The 18,121-nt window shown below is 39.4% G+C and overlaps 1 protein-coding gene across 3 annotated transcripts in view; it reads left to right on the forward strand.

Moving 5' to 3' along the window:
* Positions 1-18,121, forward strand: part of ARHGEF7 (Rho guanine nucleotide exchange factor 7) — a gene marked incomplete at both ends in the record, with an annotated part of 126,250 nt that overhangs the window by 66,701 nt on the left and 41,428 nt on the right. For all 3 annotated transcript variants that reach the window (XM_082304892.1, XM_082304894.1, XM_082304893.1), the window contains 4 exons: positions 641-729; positions 7,315-7,409; positions 7,684-7,779; positions 17,354-17,476. In XM_082304892.1, coding sequence (XP_082161018.1) covers positions 641-729; positions 7,315-7,409; positions 7,684-7,779; positions 17,354-17,476 — 403 coding nt within the window. The remainder of the gene's footprint in view (positions 1-640; positions 730-7,314; positions 7,410-7,683; positions 7,780-17,353; positions 17,477-18,121) is intronic.

Genomic DNA, 18,121 nt, shown 5'->3' on the forward strand with positions numbered 1-18,121 from the left:
AGGATTGTGTTTATTGCTACGATGGACTCTGTTCTCAAGTGCATAAGCATTTTTATTTTTTACTTCATTAACAGTAAAATATAATTTGTTTTAAAATATGATTTTCTGCGATAGGCATCTGGTAAGTCACTTCACTACTTGTATAGTGTTTTGATTCTCTGTTTCAACCAGACTGAGTGTAACGTTCCACCTCTGGTATGTTCAGCCTTTGATTGGTCTCTTGCTTTTACCAAGTTCATTAAATTGATATTAAAACTTAATACTGCTTTTGTTTGAAAGTGCGTGTAGTGTTTGGAAATGACTGTTGTGTGTGGTTTTGGTTTTTTTATTAATTGCAGTCTGTGACAAAGTTTTGTTTTTAAAAAATAATATTAGAAAAGCTAATCTTATTAACTGACTTCCTGGTTCCAGGAAAAAGAACGGGAGTTTTTCTGCTTGCCTTCATTGAGGCTAGAGTTTCATTCATTGTGAACATATGAACCATTTTGATTCTTTAATTTCAAGCACAAGTATGTATGTTTCTCAGTGAAGCACTATTTTCACTATATCTTATGATAAATATTTTAAAGCAGTTTGTTTGACCTCTAGTGTTGAGCTATGAAATTGCACCCCATTGACACAAAAATGTCTTATGTTTCAGAAAAACCGGTCTCCCCCAAATCAGGTACATTGAAGAGTCCACCTAAAGGGTTTGATACGTCTGCAATTAACAAAAGCTATTACAATGTGGTGAGTGATCCTTTTTCCTCCATGTGAGCTGTTATACACAGTAGAATGTCATTTAACTAAATGCTTATCTGCACAAAAAATTTGGCAGTCTTGTCAGACCCTTAGTGCCAAAACTAGATAGGGATTTTAGTGAATTCTCATATAAACAAGATCATTATTAGTTTAATAGAATATCACACATACGGATTCTTAAGCATGATGCAAAATTATAGTCTGAAGTAAGTGAATAATAGGCATCTCTGTAATATATTATGCTCGTTTTATTTGCTTTGCTAGTTGTTAATTTCCCTTTTCTCCCCCATCCCCCAAATATGCAATCAGTCTTCCCCAATCTTGATGAATTAATGAAATTCTGCTGTGTTAAAATGATTAAGAATATTTTTGTCCTGTTTGTTGAACAAGAGATTGAACATTTTGAATGAATTTGCCTCCTTATAAATTAACTGCTTATAAAGTGCCTGCTTATAAATTAACTCAATTATTAACTTCAGGAACCTCTCCCTTACACTGACGGATAGATTTCACATCAAAAGCGTTATAGCCAGAGTCAGCCTTTAACACATGCGTAGGAATTCTTAACCTAGTCAGACCTCTTTAGTAGATGCATGTAAGAAACATACCAAACTCTAAATGTGGTGTTGTAACCATTTTGAGAATCCTTTATTTGCTAACACTAGACAGACTGGGAAGCAATAAGCATCTTACTGTTTTTGTTAACCACTGCTCCCTGCTGGTGTAAAACCAAAACACAAGGTTTGTTTCCTTTTTCTTTGAAGCAGCTGTCATTGTTTGTAATTTTATTTGTCAGTTTTTAGCAGGGATCATAAAGCATCCTTTTATGCTTTCATCTTTTGCGGTTGTGGCATGAATAACACCAGCCACCTGGAAGAAGAGAGCAGTTTTTTATAGTCCCCTAACTGAAAACAATGAAGCAACCTCCTGCTTCTCCCCCTGGCTTGCCTGGTGCCTCTGTCCAGTAGCCATAATTCCATAGTAAAGGGAGGGCTGCAATTTGGCTGTTGTATCCCACACTTGCTAGTCACAGTGGAAAGCACCTGTGCAGGCACACCTTCCTTCAAACTGCAGGAAGTAATGATCTTACTGTGGTATGTCCAGCAACAAAACATTGGATAGTTTTCCTTTTTACTTTTGTTTTTCACTATATCTCTTTATAGTAATTTTTTTTTTTCAAAGTTGCTGTAGTGTGTAGTAGCAAATATGTCTTCTCTGTTGTTGTTGATGTTAAAACCGATGTTTTTCAATACAAGTAAACTGAAGTGAATGCAGCAAAGAGAAGACTTAGTTCCTTCAGTAGGCAGAAGACTGCTCGTACTTAAGTTTAATCTTGATCTATGTTGTATTTTTAATCAAAATAAATTGGCAGTTCTCTTGAACACCAGTCATTTATCTTTGTTTTGGTTTTGTTTTGTTGTTTGGTTTTTTTATGTCAGTGGTAAATACATGCCTCATATATAATCTTATATTATTATTTCCCTGATAGATCTTAATATGATGAAAAGCAAGAGTTGCAGCCATTTAATTTGGGCTTAACTAAAACTCCAGTTTGACTGTGTCCAAAATGAATTGAATCTTGTGGTTGCATATTTTACTCTGTAAGAGTAATACAGGCCGTTTTGGGGGGTGGTAGTGTACTTCAGTGAAAATAATAAGAAGTAAATGTTTGAATTTGCGTAAAACCATAGTTAAGGCGGCTAAGTTATGAAAGGCCATACAATTTTGAAATATCACCTTTGGCTTGTGTGCTTTTTGTAATTGTTCCCTGGATAACCTATCATCATAATCATGCAGACTCAAGCTACTGTATAGTTTGGGAAACAGATAGCCATAGCTGGCTTTTAAAGTAGTTTAATAAAAAAAAAAAAAAGTTGGTGATCATCATAGCTACTCTTGGAACTAGGTTATTTTCTGTCTTGCTCAGGTGCAACTTCTTGGTGCATTGAACTGATGTAAAAAGATTCCCACTGTTTTGACTGCTAGCTATTTATTAACTGGTAATGATATAATGCAGGGGGTGGGAGGGGTGGGAAATGACCAGTTCATAGTAATCTATATAGTAAACTAGAGCACTGGCCCTAGAGTGCTCTTCTTAAATCTGTCTGCAGTGAATTGGATAATTGTCTTGTTTTCACATTTTGCCACACTGTGGAAAAAACACCCCCACTTTTTTTTAAAAAACAACAACAACAACAAAACAAAAAACAAAAAAAAAAAAAACAACCAAAAAGAATAAAATGGTAAGCTTAAAGAATGAGAGGCTGTGCTGTAGCATGCACTTTGTTTCAGAGAAGGATGACTTTACTGCTATGCTTTAAAACCTAAATTAGACGAGCTAGCATCTAGGTTTTCTTGAAAAATACTAAGTGTTTCCAATGGCAATATAACTATAAAATAATTGTTTTTAATAATTATTAAATATGTAATGATTTTTACATGTAGATAAGACAAACAGCAAACCCACTCACTGAAGTGAAAGCAGTTTAACCTGTGAGTTGAGTTTTTGTTGTGTCATAGTACGTAAGCTGCAGACACGGGACTTCCCTGTGCTAGAAGTCTTATCATTGGTCTGCACTGATAATAAAATTGAGCCCATGCTAAGGTAAAAACAGAACAGCTCCAAATTTATTGCTGTTTTTCCTAGGGAAGGATTTGTGCAGTACATTTTTGTGGGTACATTTGTCAGACTGAGGACAAAATCAAAGGGCAGTTCAGAGGAAGTTCAGAAAGTGGTAGGAGAGGCTCTGCTCGTCTCCCTTTCTGGGAGAAGGGCTAGGATAGGCTAAGGGAAGGGTGCTTAATGTAAAGAGGAGACTGCTTTCACCTCTTCGTTCTTCACCTCCTTGTAAAGGTCGTATTTATTTTGATGGATTCACAGAGCTCCATCTGAAGTTCATAACACAAATTGCATACCTCCTAGTCTCACTGTGCTTTATTAGCTGCACCTTGCACTAGGTGTTGCTGAGAAGACAGCAAATTTCGTTTATGCTTATGTTTTGCCTGGCTCGGGAATGCAGGTTAGTAGAGAATGACTAGTGCTACAGGGTCTTGTCCTTCATAAAATGGTACAAGTCTACAGCAGTGTGTAATATGAACCAGACTTGTGATCAAGCATGAAGTGTTTTTCATGTAGAAGTAATTTAGTAACCTGTTACTGAAGAAGTGGGCATATTATTGCAGGTTATTCCCTGAAGACAGAACAGGAGTCACTATGAGTTTTATTTTTACTTGTTAATCCCTTGAGAATTTAAAACTTTGTGTCCAAAATAAAATTAGCTTATCTCTGCTTACAGGACAATTGTCTTGAGATTGAGTAGCTGTTCTAAAAGCAGGTAAAGATATGGGCAACTTTCTCCATAGTATGAGTATTTGGATGACCTCATTTTTCGTTTAAGTGTTTGAGAAGTGATGGAAAATAAGCACTCCTTTTGAGGCCACACTTTTGAAGTTGGGTCAAGAGTTTGTGTTTACTGAAGTTCATAAAAGTTTTTAAGGACCCTTGAGATATGGTATACTTGTGCGGTGCTTTACATTGCCCCTCTCAAGGGCCTGTTTTAAGGGGTTCATCTCTCAGATTCTCATGATCCAGGAAAATTAGACATTGATCACCATTTTGCTGAAGTACGTGGTATTTCAGTTGTATGCCATACTACTCCCATAAAATGGGAATGTGCTACAGGATCGTGCCCAAGTGTTGCTGTGAAATCTGCCTTTTCTTCCTCTGATTTGGAAGGTGATTAGCTTCATGTCGGTCATTTAAAATCCGTTTTTTGGGTGGTGGTTTTTGCTTTAGGGAGATGGCTGGGGTTTTGTGTGACAGAATTGTTAACCATGCTTGAATTTTCCATGCCGTGTGATTGAGAGAGCTTGTGTTGTATAAGCTCAGTTGTCTGTGCCTGCCATTCATCAGTGTTACGGATTGTAAAAGCTGCCACTTCAATGCTGCTCTTTTGGTACCCAGTCTTATCTGTGCAAATGTTGTGGTGGAGTTGTGGAAGCAAGGTCTTCGAGGTCTCATGGGGTCTTGCAGCAGCCAGAACGCGCAGAAAGCAGGAAAGGGAAGAAAGGTGATTATTAGAGCATGTGGGCGAGATGTGGATGTGAGGAATGTAAGGGTGCTCTGGTGCCAAAATACTGAGTTGCAATACTGACGACTTACCGCTTCAAAGCACAGTCCAAGCATTTAATCCTCATAGCTTCTCCGTGAGGTAGGTAAGTCAAGCTGGAAGGATGCGAGATTTCACAGAACTGGTGTTTTAGAGCTATGTAAGCAAGATTATTATTTTTACACGATACTAAAAGTAAAAGAATGTTGCATGCAGTGGAAACTGTACTTGTAAGAAAAAAATAGATTTAATGTGTTTTGGGAAGTGTTTAAAACTGTGTATATCTAAAGTATTGTGTAACACTGAACTACCAGAATAACATAAAGCAGTATAAGTGTACCTAGTACTCTGCATTGCTTTTGTAGCATAGTTTTATTTACAGTTGCATTTATTTTCCTTTTTCCAGTAATTTATCAGGTTGCTAATTCTAGTTTTTAAGCTTTCCCATTTTTTTTCTTCCTTTAAGTCTTTTTCCTCCAGTCCCATATTCTCTGTATTGCAAAGAAAATCCTTAAATAAAAATCCAAACCAGCACAGGAAAATAATGGAGTTGTGTCCAACATGAAACCACTTTTACTTCAAGCTTTTCAGACAGCTGTTTATAGCAAAGAATGGAAATACTCTTTGAGAAAGTGGAGCAGTGGTGCAGCCTTTAAAAGATCTCTATGGAATTTGTTGATTTTTATCTTGAAATGTCTTTTAGTGCTGTTCAGTGCTTCATCAGGACACTGTGTTTTTGTCCTTGGCTTTCAGTCTCCTTTTCCCCACTAATGGCTGTGTAATGACTTTAGGCTGGGAGTTTGGTTGGTGGTGTTGTTGTTGTTGTTGTTGGTTTTTTTTTTTTTAGGAAAAGCCATATTGGAAAAGATTGGTCTTGCATTTAGTTTTGAACCCCGTGGATCCTCAGTACTTTTACATTTCCATTTTAACAATGGACTGACTTTGTTTTATATGTCTGTAAGAGAAGGTGGGGTTTAATTAGTGCTATGATCAGTGGAATTTTTTTTTCTTTTCTGGTCTAAGTGGTCAAAAAAACCTTAGCTTTTTTAAAATTTGTATGCCCATGTTGTACTTTATGCTCTAGTTTCCTAGTTAGTAGCCATAACTTTTCCCATGACATTCTTCTGTCATACTGTTTAGCAGAGAATGGAGACATTTTAATCTTCAGTTCAGGATTCAGATTTCCAACAAAAGAATGAACTCAAAAGTGGTCTCTCCCTCCAAATGAATAGAAGCATTCAAGGAGTAAGCAGAATCAATGACACCAATGAAAGGAACAGTGAATTCTTCATTGACATACTGAACTATTTAAAGTTATTTCATCAGGTTTGCATTTAGGAATGAATGGCTTTTTTTATTTTCTAAGAAAGAGTATTGACTACAACAGCGAATAATGCACTCAATTACAGTAGTTACTATAAATGCTGAAATGAGATATTACTGTAGGCTTGACAAATATGGCATGTAGCAAAATGAGAAGGTTTCTGGTGTGGCTTATGACCAGTGAATAGCAGAAAGTTTTCAAAGCTCAGTTGTGTTCATTGAACTGCATTTAATTCTGATGATTCTCTTGCTAAATTATCAACTTTCTGGAGGCAAAAAATAATTCACCTGCTATAGAAGAACAGTAGAACTTGGTGTGGCTATACTGGAGGATATCCTAAAGCAGACTCACAGGAGATGGCCCAGTAAAATGCTTTCTTGTACATACTTGGGAGTATTTCAGTTGTTTGACTTACATGCAGCCAAAAAAACAAGTGTGTGCTGTATTTTTTTTAAATTCCTGGCTTTGCATCACAATCTGTTGTAATTTTCCCATGGTAGTGTGTATTATTGCACTCCCAGTGGAGAATTAGGCAGCCTCACTTAAAAAGAATGCAATAATGCTGATCACATTGCAAAGTAAAGTTGTCAATTACTTGATATTTATAAACCTGTTAATATTCAGACCTTCTAGATAGAGCAGTGCATCTGAATAAGTAAACGCTTTGCGAGCAAGATTAGTTGTAATGTGTTGTAATTGAGACCAAGAAAACGACACTAATTGTTCATTTCTCTTATGACTTCTATTGTGCTTTACCAACCTCTGATGATCTTTGACTGTTCTGAAGTACATAAGAGGAATAATTACCTCTAGCTTTGGAAGAACGCTCTGTGTGGCTCTCAGATTTTACAGTGAAAGTTTTAAGTGGGGTGAAATTCCTGTTAGTTTATCACTTCTTTTGTATACGGCTAAAGGATGGCTCATTGTGTGTGTGTGTGGTGGGTTTTTTCCTGTGAATTTCATAGATGTATTCAATGTATCCAGTGCTTTCTTGCTGATACTTAAATTTTTAATGTAGGAACGCTCATTTAAATTTTCCTAGTGCTAAGTAAATTTTAGTATGCTTTAAAACTGGTATTGATTTGAACATTTTGAAGTATCTCTTAAAAAATACCAATTAGCAACTGTCATTTATTGTAGGTGCTACAAAATATATTAGAAACAGAAAATGAATATGCTAAGGAGCTACAAACAATGCTCTCAAACTACCTGCGACCATTACAAGCCAGTGAAAAGTATGTGAGTTTGTTTTGGTTTGTTTTTAAATTAAGCTTGCGATCTCTTGTATTGGGGAGGGTTTACATGGTCGAAATTTCAATGTCAATGTGTATTTTCTTGTGTGGACTGTGAGATTTTTGAGGCAGGGCTTGCTTTTATTCAGTTTGCTTGCTGACTAAAACAGTCTGGTCCTTGAGCTAAGAACTAGTAGGCATTTTCAGTTAAGGTTCTGGGTCTTATTAAAGCATGATTAGTCAATAACTGCAAACCTTTTATTTATTTTGACTCCAGGTTAAACTCGGCAAATACTTCATACTTAATGGGAAACCTGGAAGAAATAAGTTCTTTCCAGCAAATGCTTGTACAGTCTTTAGAAGAATGCACCAAGTAAGTACTATGCATACCAGATACTGTAAAATTCTAACAAGCAAATATTTTTTCTTATTTTACTTGTGTATGTTGTTTGTGATAATTTTTGTTCCTTTCACTCTAAGGATAGTTGCTACAGCAGTACAGCCCAAACTAAGGTAAAAACAGAGCAGCTCCAAATAAACCTTTGGCAACTGGTAGCTAAAAGGACGTAGCCCGAGTTAAAGAATGAGCATTAAATCTGTGTTAAAGGCTCTTTTGACAACCAAGCATGATTTGAGGCTGGTACTCTGGGACTGCTGCTATTTTTAAGTTGTGGCTATCTGGTTTGGATAATGCATTGATTGCTTGTGCAGATAGATATTGGCCTTAGGATGCACTTGCAGAGGTAGGAATTTCTATGTAGTTTGGAAACAATTTGTGAATTTCCATGATGCAGTTGCATACCAGTGGGGAAGTGGCAGAGTGGTGGTTTTTTGTTTTGGAGGCATGAATTTTAAGTCTTTTCTTAAAGTGAGAGAAAGAATGAAGGGAGATTATGTTGTGATGGAACAGTGGAGGAGGGGGCAAGTGACTTGGATGAAGGACGCTGTATGAGAACGCTTGTGCTTAGTATTCTGCTGTCCTAAACAATGGTAATCATCAAAATGTACTGGGAGAGGTGTGCAGGATAGGCAGAAAGAGCAATCTGAATTTAAAAATACGCCTCAATGCCTGTACTGTGCCATATAGGAAGCATGAAGCACAGAAAGAATGGGATGAAGACACCTGTCCTCCTTCCATAGGTTAGGCTGAAGTGGTAGCTGGATATTTTTAAGCTTGTACCTCAGCACTTGGGGGTGTAAGGTGACCATATCACATTTGAATTGTCCTAACAACTTTCTAGCGTTCAAACTCCACTAAAAGTGGAGTTCCTGTTCCTAACCTCTGTTGCGTCCTTTTCTTTGCCTGTGTTCTGGTTTTGTCTGACCACGTGGTGAGCTAAGGCAACTTGCTAATTCCAATTTGCTTGTTTTCTGCCAAGTTAGTAATTTGAATTGCTAGTGAAGGCTTAGGCAAGTTTCAGTCTTTTGGGAGCACTTGGCTGTGGGAAGGAATGAATGTCTTAGAGGTGTTTTCTCCTCCATCCTTTGGCAGCAGTGATCTTTAGATCAGCTCCGTGTGTCTTGTTGTTTTGACCTTTTCCTCCTCTTTTCCTCTGCGCTACTCTGTGTGAAGAGGAAGCTTTGTCATGACAAAGTATAAGCTGCGTCCCCACTAGGCAGTAATGTGTGTCTGGTCCTGTTGCTGAGTTTGGATCCCATGTCCTCCTGCCACCTGGCTTCTCTCCCTCTCTTCTGCCTCTGGACAACTTAGACTGGGGAGAATGGGGAGGATGACGGTGTAGTTTAGATGGCTACTCAGCAGTGGAATGGAAGCATTCTTGAAATGGCCTTTCTTCCACACTGTGTTTGAGAAAGAAGGATATTCTTTCTGGCAAGTTAGACTTGATCAGTTAGGTGTCTAAATCCCTGAGAATGACCGTTTGTCCACATACTTAAGTGTTTCCTTTCTTTTCTTGTCACTGTGCTTTGTCTCATTCTTTTGTTACCGTGATTTTCTTTCTGTGAATCAGAAGTTGGGGAAATGAAGTGCCTTGCATGAACAGACTGCCATCTTTTAAAACTTTTTATTAAGTTGGTATTAAAAACAAGAGTGGAAGAGCGTATGCCTTTAAACAAGTATTACTGCAAGCTGTGTTTTAAATTGGTGTGTAGATTAATTTGATACCATAATGTAGCTTCAAGCTCAGAAAGCTTATTTAGAATTCCTTCCTTGATTTAAACTCTATTAGAGCACCTTCTCATAATGTCCTTTATTTCTTCTTCCTGGTAAGTGAAATATTGCTGTGTTATATACTAGGAACATAATGGATGCTAGTAGGTGGGCAGAGGAATTGATGCCCTAGGGTTACTGAAGGGTTACTGCAAACATTGTCTTATTTTCTTTTCATAAATATGCTGGTCATGCCAAGTTGTATTTCCAGTTTAATTTTCATCATAGCATATTGACTTGAGCGTCCAGCTTCCTCCTGTTTTGAATCTAATCCATCATGATTCCCATCGTGTAAAAGAATGCTTGCCCTGCTGCCTTGTTTTTTGTCATTTTGCCATGTTTTTTTGGCTGGTGAACCTGTTCTGTAAACTCAGAGTAGCTCCCGGGCTGAAAATAGATTTATCATTTTATTTTATTTTTGGCAGGGAGCTTATAGTTCCATCATTCAGGCACTTTATATTGCAGCATCTGGTGTCGTGTTTTTTCAAACTTGACATGTCGGAATGACCAAATGCCAGTTGTGGTGCCGCCAGCCTACGTTGCTTGACAAATTCCTGTTCTTGGGCATGAGAGTTGAATGTTTTTTGAATTCCACACACCACTCGGGTCAGTTTGTCATTTGAGTTTTCTCTTAACAAATCCTGGCCTGTACTCCCGTGACAGAAACTTCCTGCTGCTTCTCTTCTTCTTGCCTGCACCACATTGGCTTGTTTAATTCTCACGTTGTTGTTTGGTTGGGGTTTGTTTGTTTGTTTGTTTTTTCCCCCAGAACACATAATGTTGTAGTGGGCTTTTTGTGTGTTTTGGGGGAAGGAGTTGTTGGGGGATGTGATTTGGTTTTGATTGTGTGCCACCCTCCCACCCCAGCCTTAAAGCTCTTTTGGTGCATTGCTAGAGGTTTGTCCGCTTTCAGCTTGTCCCGGTTGGCCTCTGTTGCAGCGTCACGGTGGTGCTCCTGTGGGCTGCTCCATCTGTCACAGGCCTGGGAACACCTCTTGTCTGCCTGCCTGGGTGCCGCGCACCGTCGGATGGATTTGTTTGGGGTGACTTCTCTTCTTTATTTACTGAACAAAAGTGGCATATGAAAGGAGTGTAACTAGCATTGAGTGAGAATCTCTGGCTGACCTGCTTCAAAAGTGTGGGTTTTAACTGATGAAGTGCACTTTGTTTGGATGGATGGAATGTAACTGACAAGGCAGAGAGATGCTGCCGGAGTCTTCAGCTGCAAAAGGGTGGATTTCTGACAGTGAACAGGGCAAGAGCGCTCCGTCCTCCGGTTTCTTGAAGACAAAAAGTGGTCCGGTGCTCTAGGTCTCTTTTCAGATTGGTGATCCAGTGCCAAAGCTCAGTTCTGCAGTGGTTCATGCAGCAGAAGAGTCTATGAACAAAGTCAGTGTCCATCAAGTGACCTCTGGGCTGATCTAAATGATCTCTATTGGAAGTATTGATCTTTGGGTATTTTTGTAGCAGGAGACTGAACAGATGTCTCCTGCTATGAAAAAAACCAATCTTCCATTCACCTGGGAATAGAAGCTGTCAGTCTGTGGGTGTACTTCTCAGTAAGGGGAAGGACACGACACACAGGCTGGCTGGTGACACCAGCCTGCATGGACTGCTTAGGTGTCATCTCTGTAGCAAGTGGAAGGCATTGGCTGTCTTTTAGGTGGTATCGCAGACTTACCTCCCTGCCCCATAATAGCCGTAGCTGGGTTTTGCCCTCTCTTTCCCTCGTGTCCCTGCTCTTGCAGTCACAGTAACTGCGTTGTTTATCTTGTTCTGTGTTTGAGTGCAAGCAGATAATTCATGTTCTGGGGTGATCCTGGAGTGGAAGGGGAATTAAAAAAAAAAAAAAAAAAAAGAGGGGGAGGCCACGGTGTGAGAGGGAGATAGCTTAAATGTAATCCAAAATTCATCAGTGTTTCAGGTTTGTTTTTTGGAGTGCAGATACAAATTAAGTCTGTTAAAGGTTTATCCCAGTATTGTCCCTTGCTGATGGTTATTGTGAGTATCAACAGAAATAAGGCTATCAGTCTTAGTGAATTTGAACGTGGTGTCTTCAGATTGCCTGAAACAAACGTGTATTAACTGGTGTCTGAGAGGTAAGGCAAACAGACAAATAGTGAAAGGTATGGTTGTGAAGAGAGCATTGAAAATTAGACATGGATTGTGAATAAGTTGAATAGTGCCTCCATTTGTGCAAACAGTAGCTCAGAAAGTCGCGAAGTGTCCCCCTTATTTCGGTAACCTTGTCAACTGTGAAACCTCAGGAGATAACATCTCATCTTGTGTTTCTTCACAAACTGCATCCGTTGGAGTCATTAATCACAATTATCCCTTAATTTTTGCAGAACTTCAGTTGTCCTGGGTCTTCTCTGCTATCAGCTTTTAAGTTCAAGACATTCTCTGTACTGACCTCCTGCAAACACCGTTGATGCTCCAGCTCCTTCAAGAGGCTGAGAGAGGGGCAGGAAATTATGCTGTTTATCTTTCTGTGGGAGGAGATGGGGAAGAGCAGGAAAAGCCACCCAGATAATTGGAAGTTTCCAGTTTGTGGCAGGTTCTGCAGGGGGGTGTGGGTCTGTGTGGGTCTGTGTCTGTGTGTGTACACACACACATTACTGCATGACACTCTTATAGTAACCACATAGTCAAGTGAAATTTAGGGACATCTGATCTTTTCCTTGCAAAAAAAAAAACCCCAACCAACCAACCAAAGAAACAAAACCAACATACAATGTTGATTACACTTTGCTATCTACTTTTCTTTTAAAATTGCCTCTGTTAGTCTGTGTTTACATTTGTCTGGATTCATCGGAGTTTCCACAGCCTTTCTTAGAATGTTGTAATGTCTACTGACACCAAAACTAAGGCAGGTTACTTCAAAACATGCAGGACATAATTAGATATTCCGTAATGTCACTCTTTCTCTATCAGCTGCCAGTCAAGCTTTAGTTCAGTTCTGATCATCGGTTTTGATCAGAATCTTAAAGTAAGTGTGATTGAGTAATGAGGTATTTTCTTTCTTTTCTCAAATTATCATGCACGTTGATGTTCATTCATGGGAACCCAGTTTAAGTCTGCAGAAACAGAACTGATAGCTATTGGATGTAACTCCAACAAGCAAATAATCTGTTAAGTGGTTTAGGTGTAGTTGTATGATGATGCCTCTAGCATGTGTAGAACAGCAGAGGCTTTGTTATGGTTCTTTAATTCTGTAAATGAAATCAAAACATGTCTTTGGCCTTTTTATAACTGAAGTTATCGTTTATATATCTGTATAAATATTATTTGATACTTTAATTAAAAAGGAATCACATATATGAGAAGGATATTGGGATGACAATTTCAGAATAAATTGTAAAATACTGTACTCTTCACTGAACGCATTAATTACTAAAAGGTTTTTATGATGTGGTGATAGGCTTTAAATTGTTTTTTCAGCAGTTGAAGGTGATATCGATAATTTATTAATTGTTACTCTAAAAATAGTAGAACGCTTGCAACTAATGCATGGATTAGAGAAGTCAAAGGGGATGAGTTGCCACCCCCTCGTAAAGTCTGTTAATTATCTTAATTCAACAAAGCATATGCAATATAAAGTTGCAATGCATGTGCAACATGTAAAAGAGAATAATGTCAGTCTTTCATTCTGCTAAAAGAACAGCAGACTGAGAAGACACAGATGTCTGCTTGGTGCAAACAGCCATAATTCACTCTCCCCCTCCCAGCACTACAGTATGAAAAGACAAATTAACCATTTTCACAACTGTTTCTTGGGGCCTCTTACTATTTAATACTGAGTTATATGCCTTGAGCATGTCTTCAGAGTTTGAGGCTTTTGCTGCATCTATTACTTGAGGAATGTATTATTAGCTCATGCTTAGATTTATTAAAGAGGACCAGCTGCTAGGCAGGAAACGCTGCTTGGAAGGCTGTAGCATAGCATTCCCTTAATATCCTGGGAAATGCCCCTGGTTTTCCCCTAAATACCTGCAAAAGCAGCCACTCTGATTTCAGAATTTAAACTTTTCTTGAAAGAGAAATGAAGATGAGTTTACGAAAGGGAGGTCCTGCTTCACTAACCTGGTCTCCTTCTATGACAAGGTGACCCGCTTAGTGGATGAGGGGAAGGCTGTGGATGTGGTCTGCTTAGACTTTAGTAAGGCCTTTGACACTGTCTCCCACAGCAGGAGCTTCTCTCTGGGAGAAGCTGGCTGCTCACGGCTTGGATAAGTGCACTCTGCGCTGGGTTAAAAACTGGCTGGACGGCCGAGCCCAGAGAGTGGTGGTGAATGGAGTCAAATCCAGTTGGTGGCCGGTCATGAGTGGTGTTCCCCAGGGCTCAGTGTTGGGGCCGGTCCTGTTCGATATCTTCACTGATGATCTGGATGAGGGGATTGAGTGCACCCTCAGTAAGTTTGCAGATGACACCAAGTTGGGTGGAAGTGTCGATCTGCTGGAAGGTAGGAAGGCCCTGCAGAGGGACCTGGACAGGCTGGATCATTGGGCCGGGGCCAACTGTGTGAGGTTCAACAAGGCCAAGTGCTGGGTCCTGCACCTGGGTCACAACAACCCCATGCAACGCTACAGGCTGGGGGAGGAGTGGCTGCAGAGCTGCCCAAAGGAAAAGGACCTGGGGGTGTTGGTTGACAGCTGGCGGAATATGAGCCAGCAGTGTGCTCAGGTGGCCAAGAGGGCCAATGACATCCTGGCCTGTATCAAGAATAGTGTGGCCAGCAGGACCAGGGAGGTGATCGTGCCCCTGTAGTTGGCATTGGTGAGGCCGCACCTCGAGTGCTGTGTTCAGTTTTGGGCCCCTCACTACAAGAAGGCCATCGAGGTGCTGGTGTGTGCCCAAAGAAGGGCAACGAAGTTGGTGAAGGGTCTGGAGCACAAGTCTTATGAGGAGCGGCTGAGGGAGCTGGGGATGTTTAGCCTGGAGAAGAGGAGGCTGAGGGGAGACCTCATTGCTCTCTACAACTACCTGAAAGGAGGCTGTAGTGAGGTGGGGGTCGGTCTCTTCTCCCAAGTAACGAGGGATAGGATGAGAGGAAGTGGCCTCAAGCTGCGCCAGGGGAAGTTTAGGTTGGATATTAGGAAAAACTTCTTCACTGAAAGGGTGGTCAGGCACTGGAACAGGCTGCCCAGGGAAGTGGTTGAGTCTCCATCCCTGGAGGTGTTTAAAAGACGGGTAGCTGTGGTGCTTGAGGACATGGTTTAGTGGTGGACTTGGCAGTGATAGGTTAATGGTTGGACTCGATGATCTTAAGGGTCTTTTCCAACCTTAATGATTCTATGATTCTATGCAGACAATAAAATATGGGCTCTAGCCTTTAATATAAGGAGTGCTGATAATGTGATCAGAGTGTATCTGGGATTCAGCTGTCATTTTCTGGGTGTCTATAATGAATGCTGCTTTCAAATATGGAAGCGTGTTTCCCCCACCTTGTGTTTTGAATGTTTGTGTAGTCAAGTTTGACTTCATATTGGGTAGGTCTTCCCACATCGTACAGAGGGACTGAACAACTTAATAGGAGACAGACTTAACTGTTTTTAAATTTGGGGGAATATTTCTTGCGATGAACTTTGAATTTTAACTACTATGAGCGAACCTAGAGTGGGACAAGGTGACTGTCTTTGAGCAGGATGGGAACATTCCCTGCCTGGAGGAGCAGCAGTCCTGGACAGCTGAATGGTTCTTTTCTACTGATGTTCACTGGAGCATCTTTCACCTTTTCCAAGGGAATATGCTAAACATTGATGTTTAGAGACTTTATGCACATGTTCAGGACAATTGCAGAAAATCTGGACTTTTAAAAACTTTGTTTTTAAATAAAAACAATATTCTTCCAGAGAGAATTGTTGGAACTAATGCTAGCATGAAAACCTTTGACTGCTAACAGCATGTGTGTTGAATACTTACTGAGAACTCATCTAGCTTTAGAGCAGTGTGAAATAGTGGTTTTAAGAGTAGTTAAATGGATGATGACAACAACAAAATCCAGTGTATGTCTCATCTTGCAAACAAGCTGAAGCAAAGACTCAGCATATTTGTGTTAGGAGATGCAATCTTTATGCAAGGAGAGGAAACGTATTGAGAAATTGAAACATTTCATCTCCTTGCACCTGTTGTACAGTGGGTTTAGACAAGATGTCAGGGACAAGCTTGTAGCCTAGGACTGGTGAAAACTTACTGTCCCATCTTCTGGTTAACTTCGGTGTGGGTTATACAATTGGCTATTGGCCATACAACCTGCTGCTGAAGAGGGTCAGTCGTTCAAGTGGGAGTTGCTCTGTAGAAAATAATAGGGTTTCATCCCTTCTGACACCCTTACGATATCATTCGCTTGTTTGTCTAATTTATTCTCTCTCACATAGGAAGCAATGTAGTATAGATATTTTTGAGTGGTTCTGAGAATGGTGATATGGTAGCAGTAAGGAAGCCTGGCTGGTTAGAGTATATGCTTCTTCCCATCAGTTTGTGTTTAACTTGAAAATTATTTTAGAGTTTAAAAAAACACATGAGAGTGCCTTTATTTGTATCTGAAATATGCAGCTTAAGGAGATACTAAGAATAAGACTGGAAGAGTTGCATTTTTCTTCCCCCCCCCCCGCTTATGCAGATGCGAAATGAGAAGCCAGACGACTTCATTTTGCTGATTGTACCAGTTCTAAGCTGGTGCCACACAGACAATTTCAGATATTTATACTCCAGATATTTTCTTACTGCAATTTGAGATTACAGTTTCTGCTAAAACCTTTTGAAATATATGCTGTGTATATTCATAGTATCTTTCTTCGTATCCTGTTCTCCCTTATTTATGTGAATAAATGTGTGTATATTCCTCTGACAAACCTGATCAAAACTGATTAGGTTCACCAAGACTGTGTGAAAGTAAGCTTTTCTTCTAAATACTGCTTCTCCTGCTGAGTCATGTTTTTTTGCCAAAGTCACTGAGCCTGCTGTTATTTAAGCACCATTTTATGCTAGACAAAATAAGTTCTTCTGAACAGAATTGTGAAATTTTCTTTCACTGCTTAGCAAATGTGGTGCATTTGAGCATGAAAGGTTAAGGAAGTATGAGTTATAGAAAGTATTTCTGTACTGACGGTGGTAAAGCAGCATTCTTGCCCTGGTTACAAACCAACTTAAAGTGTGTTATGGTCCTTGAAAAGCAAGATGAGTGACAATTGTGTAAAAGCAGCCTGTTACTGCACTGTAACTGGCTTCTGTTTGTGCTATCAGAGCTTAATATGGTACTTAGATCTTTTAATGAATATTTTAAGCCTATGATCTCTGCTGGTGTAGGGTAGAGGGAGAGAATCCTGTTGCTACTCCATTCAGTTTTTGTCTAAGTGCTGAAATACTGCTTTTAAGATTAGACATGGCATATATAAGTGGATAGTAAACTGTTCTAACAGAGAAGTATGTTGACTGAAAATCAAACTCCTAAAGAAGGTGCTAATTACCACTAATACTTGAAAAAATTTTGCTGAATGACCATCTTACATGTATGTACCATATTCTGCATATACTGTGGTAGCATAATCAGGCCTGACAGTTACAGGGTTGAAGTTGTAAAGAAGGAAGAGAAAGGTGTTGATTGCTGGTCAGTGACCATAGAAATCTATCTGTTTATTAAAAACAAACAAACCAACAAACCCACACAACAACAAAACAAAAAGAAAACCCTGGTATACACTGCTTTTCCAGGCTTTAATTTAGTTCTGTGTTTGGTTGATATTACAGTAATTTCATCTATTACTCTGTTTTTAGGTTGCCTGAAGCTCAGCAGAGGGTTGGAGGATGTTTTCTAAATTTGATGCCACAAATGAAAAGCTTATACCTTGCATACTGTGCCAACCATCCATCAGCAGTAAATGTTCTCACAGAACACAGGTACGTTTACTTTGTGGTCTTTTAAGTCTGATACAAAAAAAGTGGATAAAATACACTTGTGTTGTAAAGCTGTGATGTCTCCTTTGACAATGCATTTGGTATGATAGAGCTTGTTTAAGGAAAAAAAAAAAGTAATAGTATGTATTTTTTAAAAGGACAAAAAAACCACACAAAGCTGTGCCATGTGATCAGGCTCAGCTTATCACTTTTGGCAGTGTGTTATGAAGTATTTGAGAGCATTTTCTCATTTAAAACAACGCATGCTGGACTCTGAGTATGTAAAACAAAGTGTATTGATTGTCACCTTTGTTTAAAAAAATGTCGAGAGCAAAATAAATTTGTGGAATTATGGCATAATTGACATGATTACTAGTAGATAGTTGGTGAATTGTAACTTAGCCCTATAGAAGCCTGTACATTTGTATGTACTTAATTTTATAATGGTATACCCTTAGCTTTACTTTTGAGTGATATGAAAGGTGCGTGAGCTTTTCAAGTTTACAAGATTAGTTAATTTCGTGTGTGTAAGAAGTAGGATGCTGAGTTAACTTGATGGAGGCTGCTCAGCTTTGGGACTGACCTTAAATTTGCATAGAAGATGCCCTGTATCACCTTGAGGGAAGAGAGTTGAGGCCAGAACTTGTT

The sequence above is a fragment of the Platalea leucorodia genome, assembly GCF_965183815.1.
Source record: "Platalea leucorodia genome assembly, chromosome: 2".
Lineage (NCBI taxonomy): Eukaryota > Metazoa > Chordata > Aves > Pelecaniformes > Threskiornithidae > Platalea > Platalea leucorodia.